The sequence below is a fragment of the Schistocerca serialis genome, chromosome 6, assembly GCF_023864345.2.
Source record: "Schistocerca serialis cubense isolate TAMUIC-IGC-003099 chromosome 6, iqSchSeri2.2, whole genome shotgun sequence".
NCBI lineage: Eukaryota > Metazoa > Arthropoda > Insecta > Orthoptera > Acrididae > Schistocerca > Schistocerca serialis.
In genome coordinates, this window is record NC_064643.1 from 724,532,060 (window position 1) to 724,548,553 (window position 16,494).

At 35.4% G+C, this 16,494-nt stretch overlaps 1 protein-coding gene across 1 annotated transcript in view; it reads right to left on the bottom strand.

Moving 5' to 3' along the window:
* Positions 1-16,494, bottom strand: part of LOC126485047 (chromodomain-helicase-DNA-binding protein 1) — a 78,100-nt gene that overhangs the window by 38,232 nt on the left and 23,374 nt on the right. The window contains exons 10-15 of the mRNA XM_050108649.1: positions 15,295-15,408; positions 14,134-14,298; positions 3,037-3,317; positions 2,729-2,864; positions 2,179-2,394; positions 1,818-2,042 (exon numbers count right to left, since the gene is read on the bottom strand). Coding sequence (XP_049964606.1) covers positions 1,818-2,042; positions 2,179-2,394; positions 2,729-2,864; positions 3,037-3,317; positions 14,134-14,298; positions 15,295-15,408 — 1,137 coding nt within the window. The remainder of the gene's footprint in view (positions 1-1,817; positions 2,043-2,178; positions 2,395-2,728; positions 2,865-3,036; positions 3,318-14,133; positions 14,299-15,294; positions 15,409-16,494) is intronic.

Consider the following 16,494-nt stretch of genomic DNA (forward strand, 5'->3'; position numbering starts at 1 on the left):
AAAAAAATCAGTGACATTTGTCTTTTTCTGTGTCAGTTTTAGATGTCTGTGATGCCTACTTTACAAAGGTCCATCGAGATCAATTCTTGGTGCCTCTATGAGATCAATTCTTGGTGTGTCTACAGCATTTATGTTCTCTTTATATGGGGAAATCATTTTCACTTGCATTCTCTTGGTATGTAGAAAGTAAACAGCAGGCAGCTCAAAATGTGCCTGAGGGGTGAGGCAGGGTGTGAGGGAAACAATCCTTTCCCTCACTCCCTTCCACCTCATGGCTGCCTATCATCAGTGGTATTGGCTGAAAGGAAAATACTGTCCTACTAGCAAACGTCATTGTTTGCTTGCTTTGCTGTGTCTTGTTTGATTGTTTGTATTCAATCAGTACATGCATTAAAGGGCCGTGCATAATGCACAGTGATTAATTTGAGTACACTATTAATAGTAATAACTGTTTGTAACTACTAAAATGTATTTTTTTGCCACACACATCAAATCTAATTTACTTAAAACTTGTTAGTGGAGGTGATCTATCTTCTGATTTTCACTTAGGAAGGGATGTCTTGCCTGCTTATAGATTAAGTTTTACCTTAGACACAGCATAAGTGCCAATGGTGAAAAATTTTGTGTAACAAGAATCCAGATAATAAATCTCACTGTAAGCAAGAAACAGACAATAAATCATTCCCCTGGTATGATGCTTTAACTGAATAAGATGAGATATGTGTTGGGTGAGGGTGGGGGTTGGGGTGGGGGGACTGAAATGACATGGAGAGTGGTAGAATTCATTAACTATTTATTCAGATGCTACCTCTTCCATAGAATTGAAGAACTGGACCATTATTATCCTGGGATTTAACATATTCACATCCCTTGGATGTAAACAACTCAGTCACACAGTGTTGACACAACTGCACTAACAATAGCATGTTTGGAACAGAGCATACCATTCTGTAGTAGATACATCTTAATGCCCACCTGACTTCCTACTGTGGGCACTATTCTCAATAACGGACATTACATAAATGTAGTTTAGCTTGCTCAATCCAGTAGCCTTAGCATTTTGAGCTTATCTTTCTTTTCCTTCTTCTCATTTCAGGTGGAAAGATAGAGGACACAGAGTAGTACTGGAAGGGAAGACAGGTGGCTATTGGCAGCAGCACCAAAATGTGAATGAATTCTGGCAACACCATCAACTATCAACAATTCTGGCACCTGTCCCTTATACTCTGACGTATGAGTGCACAGCATTTACAGTGTGCTGCAGGAGTTATCTGAGTATGCTGATAATGTCACTGGAGCCTTTACAGACCTCACATTGTAACAAAAAGAAAAGCTCGGTTTCTTGGCAAACAATGCCATCCATAAAGGTCATTGTTAACTGGAACAAATAACACTGTTATTTCAAAACAATGAGAGGATGAATATCAGCAGGGAAGGTAACTGCTGCTAACTGAAAGGCACTCTCTCTTCGTAGAATGAAACTGATGAGCATGTGTAGAGATACAGGTGATGGGAGCCATCCACAATCGGCTAACGTGTTCAACTACTGGCATGTACCAATAATGTGATGATAACTGGCACTGAGGTATTCTTAATAATTACTACAGTCCAACTGACATTTCATTAATAATTTTTCCTTTCTTTTTTAAATTTAGCATCACATCATTGCATGGCAATATCATCACATTAACATTTGTGCACTGCAATATTGTTCTTGAATAATTATGTAGGTGTGTGTAGTTTGTGTGATTTAATATAAAAAAAAATGAAATTCAGAATGTCATACTCTCTTCTGGATGTGTGTGGAATTCTTTTACCTGTGATCCATCAGCATTAAAGTGGTCCAGAGCTTGTTTTCTCAATTCTCCTTTAATACTCCCATCTAGTCTTTGGAAGGGGAAGTGCCTCAGCTGCAGGTACTCTCCCAAAATGTCCAGCATCCGCACCATTTGAGAGAATATCAGAACACGATGACCTGTCTCTTTCAGGCGAATCAACAATTTATCCAGTAGCACTAGCTTCCCTGAACCACGGATTAGGTCCTAAATGTGACAAAAGAAATACACAAATGGCAGTTAAATTGGAAAGGAAGCACTGTTAATTAATATACACCTGAATGCCAGTTTTACTGGAAAGGAGGCACAGTAAATTAAAGTTACAAAATTAAACACAGGTTACCTGTAAATAGTCTGTGGGAGGAGGTTTCTGCTCATAATCCAATGGCTTTATGAGAAATGCATGATTACAACATTTCTTTAGTTCTATAACTATATTAAGAAATGTTGATGAGGAACCCTTTACACCTTTCCTGAGTGCATTGTAGTTCTTTGTTAAAATCCACTTATAATACTGTTTCTGGAGTGAAGTCATCTCCACTCGTAAAATTTGCTCAACCTGAGAGAAAGAAAAAACTACAATATAAAACCAAAGTCTATCAATAATTAATAATAAAAAGAAAATACATAAACATTAGCATCTATGTAAGTAATTAACCAGAAGTGGTCTAAAATAGAATCAGGTCTACTCATAACTGCAGTACACTTGCAACCACACACCTAATAGAGAAAATATATAACAATACAACAAGCATAATACTATAGCTTGAAATTAATTGTAAAATAGTACTATTTAATCGGCAGTTCAACACATGACAGGAACCTCTAAAAGCTAGTTATTTATGGCCATAGAGCAGCTACTCAGCAATGTGCAAAAGGAATTTTTCACTAACCTTTGCTGGGAGAGACTTCTCAACATCTTTCTTCACTCTGCGTATTATGAAAGGTTCTAATTGTTTGTGTAGTTTCGAGTAACCTTTCTGTGCGGCATTGTCATGCTCCTTCTCAAAGTCTTCCCAACAATCAAACCTTTGACCAGAAAATATTTTTATTAATGCACAAAACTGGAGTAATAGCACCACAGCTAACTATATTGCAGCCCAAGAATATTTCCATAAGTTTTTTTTAACATATTGCATACATGACAAAAAGGCACTACATGCTTGAAAGTTTAAATTAAATGTATGTATTTGATACAAACTTGTTAGGCATGATGAAATGCAGAAGACTCCACAGCTCTTTCAAGCTATTCTGAAGAGGTGTCCCTGTTATAAGCAGACGATGATTTGTATCAAACTCCATAAGGGCTTTATAAAGCAGTGAATCATCATTCTTCAGTCTATGGGCCTCATCTACGAGTAAAGCAGCCCAACTTACGCTTCCCAGAAATACTTTGTCTTTCAAAACTATTTCATACGTGGTTAGGATTGCATTAAACTTGAGACGCTTAGAACTGGCATAGCACCATTCGTACTGGCGTATCTGGAAGTAAAATTTATTGTTCAGACTTGCATTTTGGCTGATAGTAAGGTATGGAAGGATGGATAGGAGGACAAAAAATTACCAAGACAATCTCAGACAGATTCCAAAAATTAGTTTCCATTTGCACACATTTATATACATCAACCTAAAATAACTTGGGAAACAGACTCAAATGTGAAATATATCATGAAGCCTCCTGTTTACTCTCTGTTCAACTATGCATATAATGTTTATCTTTGAACAATTATAATTTATTTATACTTCTTATTGTGTTGCACAATTAAATAAAAGTTTCAAGTGTACGAATCAAGTCAGTACATTAATAAGTATTAACAAAAAGTGTAAAATGAGTTGTGTCGCCTTCACTGCAACGAACGGTCACTCTACAATGCATAATTAGAACATCATTAATTAAAAGATATGACTAATTGAAATTGTGATAACAGCACCTGGTGGAAAAACATTGGGCTAATCAGCAGACACTGGAGGATTATTACCATTCATTCGAAAGCAATCATTCAACTCTTTCTGAAAACATCCTTTGAATTACCTGAAACTAATTCTATCTATCTATGTATCTATCTATCTATCTATATCCGAATCCTGCTCCAGCTACTGCTGGGTCTGGCTGCTGACGAGTCCTCTCCATTTGGCTCGGTCCTCCCACCACTTTTCTTCCTCCACTTGCTGCCAGGTCACACCTCTCCTTTCAACAGATATTCTCACTCCCATTTTCCTGGGCGCCCTCTAGGTCTTTTCCCATCCATCTTTAGTTCTTCCATAATTTTGGGGAGTCTCTGCCCATGCATCCTCTTAACATGCCCATACCATCTTAATCTATTTCTTTCAATTTCTTCTCTCATACTTTCTTGTTTGAGGTCCTTTCTAATCTCTACATTCCTTACTCTGTCCATTCTTGTTTTTCCCTTAACTGCTCTGAGAAATTTCATTTCCCCTGCTTGCAGTCTGCTCCAGTCCCTTTCTGTCATTGTCCATATTTCTCCACCATAGGTGACAATAGGGATGTAATAATTCTTACACATAAGGAGTTTTGCTCTTTCTGAAACTTCATTATTCAAAATCAGATGTTTTATTGTTTGGTAGAAATTGCCTCCCTTTTGTAACTTCCTATTAATTTCGTTAGTTATTCTTCCATCCCTAGATATTTCACTCCCTAAATAAGTGAAACTTTCTACCACTTTGAGGGGTTCTCCATTCAAGGTAATATTTCCGTTGATTCCTTTCTCTCTTCCAAATACCATTACTTCACTCTTATCTTTATTTATTTTTAATCCATACCTTTTCATTATTTCCTTCCACGCATCAAGCTGTAACTGTACACTTACCTCTTTATCACCCCATATTATCATATCATCTGCAAAAATCATCTTTTTGTCTTTTTCTTTTACTATATCTTTAACTGCCCTATTCATTCCCTCCATCACAACATTAAAAAGCGCAGGAGATAGAATACTTCCTCGCTTAAGTCCTTGTCTTATTTCGAAGTATTCAGAGTTCCCCAATGGTGTTCTAATTCTACAATTGTGGCCTCTGTACATTGTCTTTATAACATTAATGTATCCATCTTCTATATCTATCTTCTTCAGTTCTTCCCAGAGTCTTTCCCTGTCAACTGAGTCATATGCCTTTTCTATGTCTATAAAAACCATTATCACCCTTTTGTTATACTCCCAACTTTTTTCCATCAGTTGACAGATAGAAAATATCAGGTCGATCGTGCTCATTCCTTTCCTAAACCCATGCTGTTCTCCACTCAGCTCCTTTTCTATCTTTTCACTTATTCGATTTAGTAAAATTCTTTCAAAAACTAATTATCTTATGAAACTTATAAAAACTAATTATCTTATGAATATAATATATTAATCATATGAAGCTCATGTTCCTGATACATATGGAGTCTCACCTTTATCTACAATAATGATGTAGGAGTCCGGGGTTCGAGTTCCAGTGCTGGTACAAATTTTAATTCACTACTTCAATCTACATCAATATTGAATATAAATGTAATTGAACAGATAAAAATCTACTCACAAAACAGCAGCAGAAGAAAACACACATAAAAATTAGGGAAATGTGCAAGCTTTTGGAGCCTGAGGCTTGTTCTTCTGGCACAAAGTTTGAAGGGAAAGCAGGCACTTTTTTATAATTTTCATGTGAGTTTTCTCCTCCCAATGGTTGGCGAGTATTTTTTTTATCTACCCTATTATATTATAATTCCAAAAATTGATTATTTTTGTTCATACAACTAACTTACAAGATAATTAACATCTTAATTTCTATTTTCCATTTTGCCCCTAGGCTTGTTTGTTTCTGAACTTTGCAATTGTACTTTAGTTGCTCAATTTTTTCCGAACTGATGATACCCCTCACTGATTAACTAAATCACTAATTAAGATTTTGCATAAATTACCATTATATCAGATAGTTTTCAATATGGCACTTGTAATCATACGTAAGGTATTCCCAACGGGGACGTACAAAATGATTCCATAAGCTCTTCCAGATCCCTAGATTACCAAATTTTTTTGTAAACCAAAACCTAACCGATACTTTTAGCCCACTCTGAGTAGCAAAATCTAAGCCAATTGTTTTTCAAACAATGTCTGCTCACATATTAAATATCAGTCTTTAAAAAGTTGGACGTGAGCTACTGCAGTGTACTTTTATCCAGTAGATTATTACGAGGCTTGTGCAAAGTGTAATGTTTAGAGTAAAAATGAACTGTGTTCTATTTCACACTTGATTGTCTTGTCGAGTGACTTGTTAGAATTAGCACTGATTCTTGGACAGTGTTTCATTAATTTGTGCTTCAATAACCCTACAATTTATAAGAGTAACTCTGTCACTGGACTCTTGGTTGTCTGTGATCGCCAACCTGACTGTAAATTTAATAATCTCATGAAGTAGAAAAAACTGGTCATTATCTCAATGATACAATTTTGAGGCATATAATAAATGCGTAAAAAAAGTGTAACCTAAATTGTGGTTTTGGGGACTTTTTTGAGCAAACACCATCAAATACAGAATCAGAGTTTCAGTCTGAAGGCAACAGACTGATGTGCTACCGAGGAGGCGATGGAGACTACAGAAAAAAATTTGATGTCTTTACAATTTGGGGCCCCCATTTTCAGGCCACTTTGCTGTAGAAGCATTGTATTACAGAAATCACCAGGTTAAAGACAGAGAAGTGTGGCAAAAGTTACAAATGGATAGACAATGAACTTAGGATCAAAAGTGAACAGTGAAAAACATTTTGTGTGGCACAAATGAAACAAAACTGTGAACAGAACAGTATATTCAATGTGAATAACACGAATAAAATACATTATGGTATTATGTAGCTGACATACAAATAATGGAGTTATACGGAGAGGACTTCAGCCAATCTGGAAGGACGACATCGACTTCATTTCGGACAGCAGCCAATAAGCAGGATAGGGGTACAGAATATAAATAATGCCACATGCTGACAATGGAGTTACGAAGAGGAGCAGTAATCATAATTATGGAAGACAGCAGCAACAACTTGTGCCAAGACAGTTAAAGACAAAAGTGTTTGTGTTATTAAGTGTTCAATAGGTACTGACAATAAGGTGTGACAAAGGGGCAGAATAACGTGTTTGAGTGTAGAATAAATCAAAGTTTTATTGTTGAGAACATAAATTATTATAGAAAATAATGACAAAAAAATGAGTACAAATTAATAGTTTGAAGGAAAATATTGATAGTGACATTAGAAGTGGTTTTCAGGATTTAAATAGTGCACTAGATTCAATGCAAGTTTGTAAAGAAGAGAAAATAGGCAAGTTTGAAGAAAATGTGGGATCAGCATTAGATGCTTGGGGTCAGAATTTGCAGGATAGTGGAGATGAGATGGGAAAATTACGTTATAAGCAGATGGAAGTTGAATTTTGTCAGTCTGATGTAACAGAAGTAGTGCAAATTTGTTATCTTGGTGATAATAATATGAAATCAATGAAATGCAAACTGATACTGTTGATACCGAGAAGGTGGAGGTGTCCAAAGAGAATGTGGATGTAAATACAGATGCATTTGAGGGTGTTGAAACACGGTGTGTGCAGTTGGAGAATGAACTTCTTGATAAAGGAGATAACAGTATGGGTGAGTGTCAGTTTGAAAGAGAATATAAGCCATTAGTAATTAACAGTAATACTGATGAGATGCAATTAGTAATAGTTAATGTATGCTATTCAATAAAGGCAAAGAAAGTGCAGCAGGCTGCCAATGCAAAGAAGCCTACAGTGAAATCATCAGCAGTTGCTATATACAAATTACTAGAAGCTGATAACGAGGTAAACAGTGTGATGAAATAGGCAAAAAGCAAAAAAGTAGTATTCAGTATAGATGTACACATCATAGTTTTTAATGTGTTTGTGATTTTCAAGAGAATTTTTTATGAGACATGGTACTTCCAAAGATTTTGCTGTGTTATACAGAGGAATGGCTAATGATATGAAAAGTAAATGTAGATCTCCACTCAATGTTGCAAAACTATATGGAGGGGCAGGGAATCAATGTAACTTGAAATTTACCTTTAGGCAGGGGCCCACTGCTCTTAAAAGAACACATTACATGATGGGTAGTGCCTTCCCAAGCTGTGTGATCCTATTTTTCCCTCATAGATCACTCTAATCATCCTATCAATAGATTATAAGGAAATGTAACCATCTCTTCCGCAGAGTACTTGTGTACGTGAAAGGTTTACTATTCAAGGATTCACTGTGTGTGTGTGTGTGTGTGTGTGTGTGTGTGAGTGTGTGTGTGTGTGTTAGTGTATGCAAGTAGTATGTAAGACAATAGAAGCATAGCCAATCAAAATTTTGTGAAAAATGCCCTTAGTTAATAATAATGAGAGATTTGTGTGACTAATTTAAATTTTTTTGGCTTGAAGTATGGCTTTAAGAATGCATAATCTGATAATACAGGAGCAGTACGAGTAGGTTTCCATAGCATTGCTCAGTTCATATCACAAATAATATCGGTGTGTCATCATAATGTGCCAATGTTCATATGAGTATGTCAACAACTTGCCCATCAGGCTGTAGCATATGAGTTTGAGATAAAGATAAAACAAACAGTGTTGCCCATGGTATTGACTATGAAAACATAGTATTTGTCATGAATAAGTCCTTGAGGCAGGTTAAGTATTCTTAATGTAAAGTGACATCTTCACATAATGAACTAAAAAGTAAAGAACAAGTTTTTGTCTTCTATGCATAAAGAGTAAAGTAGTTTTTTTTTATTTTAATTTTTTTTATTGGTTTGTTGCTGTAAAGTGTCATTTTTAAGTCAATTTTGTGAAAGGGGATGAAGCAGGGACTTAAGGTTTAATGATATTATATTTACTGTAAGAAGCATTTCATGAAGTAATGAAGCAATGAAGTACTAATGAAGTGATATAGATTAATATGAGGAGTTTGTGTATGGTAGCAATGGATAGAAACCCTGTCTTTGGGTTATTTTGTTTTTGCAGATGCACTGTCAAAGATAGCTACGTTCATTAAAAGAAGTATTTAATGAAAGGATGGCAAAAGAAAATAATGAAATGTAGCTACATGAAGGCAGATATAATTTTGTTATAGTGAAATGTCTATCTGGTTTGAGGCAACATTTAGTACTATGCTTATAATTTATGGCACTTTAAACAAGAGTTGAGTGGAATATTAATATTTTAACATGACATGAAGCTTTATAGTGTTGCGTAATTTATTTCCATGATGGTAGAAGTTGCTATTTTCACCTTTGGTTCCAGTAGTTTTGGGTGAATATGCATTAAAAGAAAAGATGCCTTGATAATTAGCTAGCTACAATACACAAAGTAAACAAGAAAATTCTGTCACAGAGAAATAATGGTAAGGCAATATTGAACATATATTAAATGCATTACGAAAAATTTGGATTATTTTGCTCTAGGTTTCGAAAGAAAGAATGTATATTTTCCTAATATAACTTATTTTGCATACACTTTTCATGCAATACATTCCTGCACACTTTTACTCAAATGTGTGCAATCAAAATCAGAAGCTGGTAATGTTCTCTGAAAAAAAGTAATTTAGCCTGGACGAGGGATCACGATATGGATCAAAAACCTTGTGACATAGCATGTAGGAACTAACCCATTCTTACGTCTTAAACATCTGTTACTAACTACATTTTTTCCTTTCATCTCTAATTTTCATTCTACTATCAATACTATTGCACACGTAACGTGTAGTATGTACATTATTATTGCAAATTGTTATTAGGTAGAAGTTCCATTTAAATTTATTATCCACATGATTAATTTGAATATTGTGGTTCCAATAAAATACATATTTTCATTAGCACATCATTAATTAAAAGGTATGGTTAACTGAAGTCACAATAACAACATCTAGAGGAAAAATGTTTTGAGCTAATTGGCAGAATCAAAAGTACTGTTACCACTCACTCGCAAGCAGCCATTCCACTCTTTCTGAGAACATACTTTAAATTCCCTGAACATAACTAAATTAAATTCCAAGATAATTAATGCACTGTCTCAATTTCTATTGCCAATTTTTCCCGTGCGCTTATTAGACGCTGAACTGTGACACACTGCTTTTGTTGCTCTATTTTTTTCTGAATTAGATGACACCCTCATTAATTAAGCCATTAATTAAGATTCTGCAAAAACTACCATGACATAAAATAATTTTTCAATATGGCACTTGTACTCATAAGTAAGGTATTCCCAATGTGGATGCATATAAAGTGATTCCATAAACTTTATTACCTCATTTTTCGTAAATCAAAATTTTACCAATACTCTCAACACATTCTGAGTAGAAAAATCTATCCAAGTCACTTTTAGATGACTGTGGAGTTTCTGAAATAGCAATTCATTCATATACCAGTCTTTAAAAAGTGGGACATCATCCAAAATTGACCGTCTGCATCCAGTACTCATTGAGAATGCCTTTCCTGTGCTATCTTTCACTGGAGTTGATTGAACATCTCTGTGACCATTACGTGCTTACTGAATGAACCTGTAGTGAAACATGTGCTCTTCTTTGGATCTTGACTATTTCCTCTATTAGTATCATGTGGTACGAGTCCTGGACTGACAAGCAATATTCAAAGCATTTGTCGAACAAGTGTTTTGTTAGGTACTTTCTTTGATGATGGGCTACATTTTGACGATTCTTCCAACGAATCTTAGTCTGATATCAGCCTTACCCAGTTGCTTTCAGTTATAATTACAAAAATTAAGAAGGTGTCGTAAAATACAAGGTGTTTCACCGAAGAGTTATCAGATGCCTTTTGTTTGGTTTTTAGAATTTCATTTTTGTATTGTGTAGGTCTACTTATCCCAAACAAAGGCTGCTGATGAGGTGTTTCGTGCAACACCTATTTTCAAAGGAAAATATTGTTCATGGGTCTCATTAAAAACCAAGTATTGTTTAAAGTGTGCTGGAAATACTCACTATTTTTGCTGCCCACATACTCAGAGTTGAATAGAAAGTACCATTTATGACCTATTTCTATTCCTCTGTTAGGTCATTTCTTTCTCCATAATATGTTTCCAGTATTTCATGTATAGCATTCTTAAGCTCATTTTACATAATGTAGCAGTGAATGACTCACCAGATACAGTAGCTGCATGCTGTATTTGACGTGCCTTACTGACTAACACGGATGCCTGCTTACTTACTGCTAGCACACGGCCATTAACACTGGTCTTGGTCATTCTTTTAGACATTATACAAAATAGACTCTGAACAAATAAATGCCTAATGACCAGTTAGCTTTAGGCCATTGTAAATCTTTCCATAGCAAAGCAGCACAAACAATTTGTAAAGAATCTCCAGAAACTCAAATATGTTTTCCCTCCATGTTTTCTGTAGATAGTGGTTTGACTTGAGCACAGTGAAAAAATTACTAGACTCCAGACGTTGCCATCATTTACAGGTCACAGAAGTGCACTTTTAACTGTAAACTCATCAAAAGCTGTAGCTTTTTCAAAACTGGACAGTGGTGACAGGTGTGCAAGTTTGTCTCTTCACAAAACTTAAATTGTGCAATAAAAAAACTGAATGTGCGAAAATTGGAAAAGTAAGATTATCAGGCTAAAAGAAAGCAAATCTTGTCTAAACTACAAAGAGACAGAGAGGCTGAACGTACCAATATTGAGAAGATACAACTGCTAGTACTGCCAATAGAAGCACACAGGTTGTTCATTACACAAGCATGTCAATTAGTGCTTTGTTTTTTTATACTCTATCACTTGTCTTCTTGGATCATCAGTTGCAATTTGGAACATTGCTCTAACCTGGGGCACATAGAGCACTTGTACAACCCCACATGAATTGTTTGCATTGGAAATGGAGTTATAATGCTCTGAAACTGGTCTGGAAAATAAGTTCTTATGTACAGTATTTGTGTGAGGTTCTTTATATTCCTCAGCTTGTGAAGACACCAACCTGTTTTTCTGTAATTTATGTTACCTCCTTGGCAGCACATCCGTCTGTTGTCTTCAAGTTGAAAATCTTATTCAGTATTTGGAAGTTTTTGCTCAAGAAATGTACTCAACACCACAATTTAGGTTGCCCTTTTTTACACATTTATTAGCCTCAAAGTTGTATCATTGGGATGGTGATCAGTTTTTTTTATATCATGAGATTATTACCATTTACAATCAGGATGGCTGTCAAAAACAACCAAGAGTCCAGTGACAGACTTACTCAGATAAATTATAAAGTCACTGAATCAAAAATTAATGAAACACTGTAATAATCAGTGGTAGTTCCAACAAGTCACTAAACAAGATAATTAAGTGTGCCACAGACCACAGTTCATTTTTACATGAAACATCCACCAGATAATACTGTAATAGTTCGCTTACTTCAGTCATTAATGAAAGTCACAACACTCAACAATAACTCATTCAAATGACAATGGCAGTATAAGCCTCCTACCAACAACAACAAATTTCATACAAAATATCCATTAATTTGAGTTACAGAAATCACTTGGAGGTTGTTAGACATCGATATTACTAAGCTTTCGTCTGCTGCTTGAATTTTGAGACTGTCCATTCCTTGAGGAGTCAACCAATATATTGCTTCCTCCTACATATATCACATGAAAAGACAATGAACATAAAATCAGAGAGAAGTACTCAAGCTCACATGGAGGCTTACAAGCAACTGTCCTCCCGTGAACCATATGCAACTGGAACAGGAAAACGGGTGAAGTGACAGTGGCTTGTGGAGTATAGATGTAGATGTAGATAGTAAATGGTGAAAGTCAATGTTCTGATGGAAGGGTGTTATTACAAAGACATTACCTGCATGTCATACATGGCACGAAAAATGTAGCATCTATTTTTGGCAAAATTTGTATCTATTTTTTGCAAAATTTGTGTCTACTTTTTTTGTTAATGATTAAATGCTCAAATTTCAGATGTTGTCATGCTACACGAGTGAAGATAAACAAAGCCGTATTTCGTTGGAACTGACTGTTAAAAAAAGTGTTGATTGGGAAATTTTTGATGGGAATGTTTGCTTTCGCAAAAACTTTTAACACCTTTTTCTTCCAAAGTGGTCTTTGTTTCCTTCTTTTTGCTGTATTTAAGCTTTCAAAAATTATCGCTCTGTTGAAAAGCAGCAGCATTTTCCCATCATTAGCTGAATGTTTCTACAATTTAAGTTGTTTCTGGACATTATTTGTCATTTCATGCCCAATTTGATGATTTCAAAATCTGCAGACGATTAATTTCGAACTTTCATCAGCATTCAGTGTAGAAGTAGAATGGAATTATGGTAACTCTATTTTAACGGTAGGGGAAAAATGGAGTGCGGGCACTACAGGCTATAATGGCAGACGACCCCGTGTGTAAACATACTAGAATTCTGACTGCCAGAGGGGAGCCCCACCTCCATACCGCAGCCCACAGCAGAACTGATATATTGTCTCAGGGATTGCTGATATCTTCTGGTGTTTTACGAGTTGTAATCAAATTCTGTGATGGATGACTAATTGCTTCACATATTTCAAAATAAGAAAAGAAAACAATTAACAACACACATCACAAAGCAATTGGAAACTGCTACCACGCAATTGCTTGTTGAGGTTAGCCGAGTATTGTTAATGACATAGTTCAGGCTCAAACTCTAGTGGTATTCCACGCATCCACAGTTCAAAACATCCAATACCTAGTTTGCAATGTTAAAAGTGTCGAATTTATACCATCTTTTCAGCTTTCGTTAACAAACAAATGTATGTGTTTCTTTGATATAAAATGCTACGTTTCACAGCTGAGTATTACATTGCATTAAGCGGCATGTATCTTAAATAGACCACTGAACTGCTCACAAGTGGCATGGCATCAGATCATTGAGTGCATTGATACACTGTTGCATTTGTGCACTTTTCATTTTGCAAATAGGTTCTCACACACATTGTCTTTCCAAACTGGGATTCACCATATGATACACAATACAAGTAACTGAAAATTGATTACATTTTCGATATTTATGTGCAGAAAATAAAGCTATTTCAAACAATCTCTGATAAAATAGTTCATTTAGATACAATTCCCTATGAAATAGCATATATTGAGTAATTTCATGTTTTCATATTTTGAGGCAGGATTCACTTCTATTTCATATTTATTGCAAAATGTGAATTTTTCCAGTCCCTAGTCATACAACGTGTGTTTTAGAACCTTCCATATGCTGCTTATATTATTGACTATATGTACTGTGAAAATATAAATAAGAACTTGTTATCTAAAAAGCATGAAAATACTTACTATATCACGTGAGGATATATCTCCTAAGTATGTTACTACATTCATTTCTGGAGCCCACTGAGAAAATTCTCGTTGCCATGATGTCATGGTTGACAGAGGGACTACCAGCAAAAAAGGTCCATAAAGCTGGTGAGTATGGAAGAGGTAGTAAAGAAGGCAAATTGTCTGTAAAACATATAAGGTAAATTAATGAATATACTATTCAATGAAATACATATGAATGAGTAATACTGAAACTACAAAGGAATTATCAGTTGCTTATTTCTTCATATCAGAGCTTTCTCCAGCAATAAAAAAACAGAAGTCCTCTCAGTAATTCTTCTGCGACTGTATTACTTTCATAAAATAATGAACAACCGCCTTCAGTCACAATCGTGATTTTATTTCAATGCACTATGTAATTCGAGTCCTGGGGTCTCATCTTCAGGTGCTTTGACAATCTACACCCATTTTTCCGGATTTAGGTTAATTCTGGTCCTGGTAAAACTATAATGGTACATTACAAAGTGGGCACATTGTGAATATAAGTTTATGAAGCTAATACAAACTGAAAAGTGTCTTACTGTTTCTAGTGGTGGATACATGGTCGTATCCTCACAATGGGCCTGTAGAACTAACTTAAATCTGGAAAAATAGTTGAAGTAGACTGCCAAAGCACCTGAAGCTGAGCCCCCAGAACTCTAAATAGCATTGAAATAAAATCATGATTGCGACTGAATGCTGTTATTCTTTATTTTACGAAAATTTCTATTTCTGACTTATCAACTGCTCGCAGTATGACTTCAATCCTCCCCCACGCCTTCCTCTATTTAACATGTGCACGGACTCAGTTCACATACTTCTAAGTGTGTAAATTCATTTACATATTCTTTTTAAACTTTGTCAGGATGGGTTCTGTTCAAGATCAGCATACTTACTGCTACTGACAACTGTTAATCAGATCTTCAGTACACTGAACCAGTTTCATTTCAAACACATAAATATTTGAACGGTAGAACTGAAAATAACATTTGTGACTTGTGGATTCAGAGTATTTCATTAGTAAAAGTATGTGAAGTGTCAAAACCACGAAAGTATTTGTCTGGGACTTTATTGTCAGGCTAGAATAAACTGAAGAAAAGGTTGAAAATTCAGACTTTTTTCCTTGCAGAAATAAAGTACCTGTATTGTTTTTCCCAGGCCCATTTCATCAGCCAATATCACAGAGTTCTCTTTGCACCAGGAATGTATCAACCAGTTGAGACCATCCAGTTGGTAATCTCTCAAAACCAACAGCTGAAACAAGCACAGTGAAATAGTAGATGGACACATTCCATGCAACTGTACAACATAAAATCATATGTGGATGTTTTAAATATGGACAACGGTAAGTAATAAAGTAAACACATCTTAGATTTGCAACGTGTGAAAAACACATTCACAAATAAACACTATAGCTGAACTTTTTTCCATTACACATAGATTATTTTGAAGCTGGAGAGTGAAATATTTAAAGGAAGACATAAGTGGGAAACAGTAACCATAAAGAGAAAATTAAGTTGCTGTAATCATTAATAATTAAAATAATGATGTTTTGATAACATGCCGGATGAGATGTACAGAGCCATTCCAAGTGTGAAGAAAAGAAAGATGTCTGAAGATGATGGTTCTAAAAAGAAATGGTTAAGGCTAGAAGCAAAGCAATACAAAAGGAACTTGTTACACTATTTACAGAAGATAATTTTCCAAAATTGTAACAGAGCTGTAGTTGTTTTACTTTGGTGATCTTGTTGTAATTTGGTATAATTTTCGCAAAACAGTGGGGGAGAGTGGGCAACACAATGAACTTACAGTCTCCTCACCAAGACAAACAAAATATTTGCTAAAAGTAGCACAAAAAATACACAGAAAGCACAGGACTTGAATCAGCTGAAGTAACAAGCTGGGGTTAGAAGTGGGTATACTAAAACTAACCATTTGCAAGCTGTGAACCATTGTACAACAGTGCAATGCATATGAAATACCACTTTTCCTGGGATTCACAGATACTGAGAATTCTTCTAACTCTATTTCAACAATATGTGCATTAACAGCCGTTCACAAGACAAGCATGGATTCAACCTATATTAGCATAATGAAGTGTATATACATCAAGTCTATGACTTCCATTAGACTTCATCAGGATAGGAGGAAAACCAGAATTGGAAGCAGAGTTAGCCAAGGATGATTCATATCACCAAACTGTTGACAGTAGGGGCAAGATGACATTTTCACATCTCTAGTTCAGGTAGACGACATTAACAAAACCATGCTGGAGCAACAGAGATGTTTGTTGTAGATATCAGTGCATGGACACATCTAGGAGGAAGCCTTTACTTAATG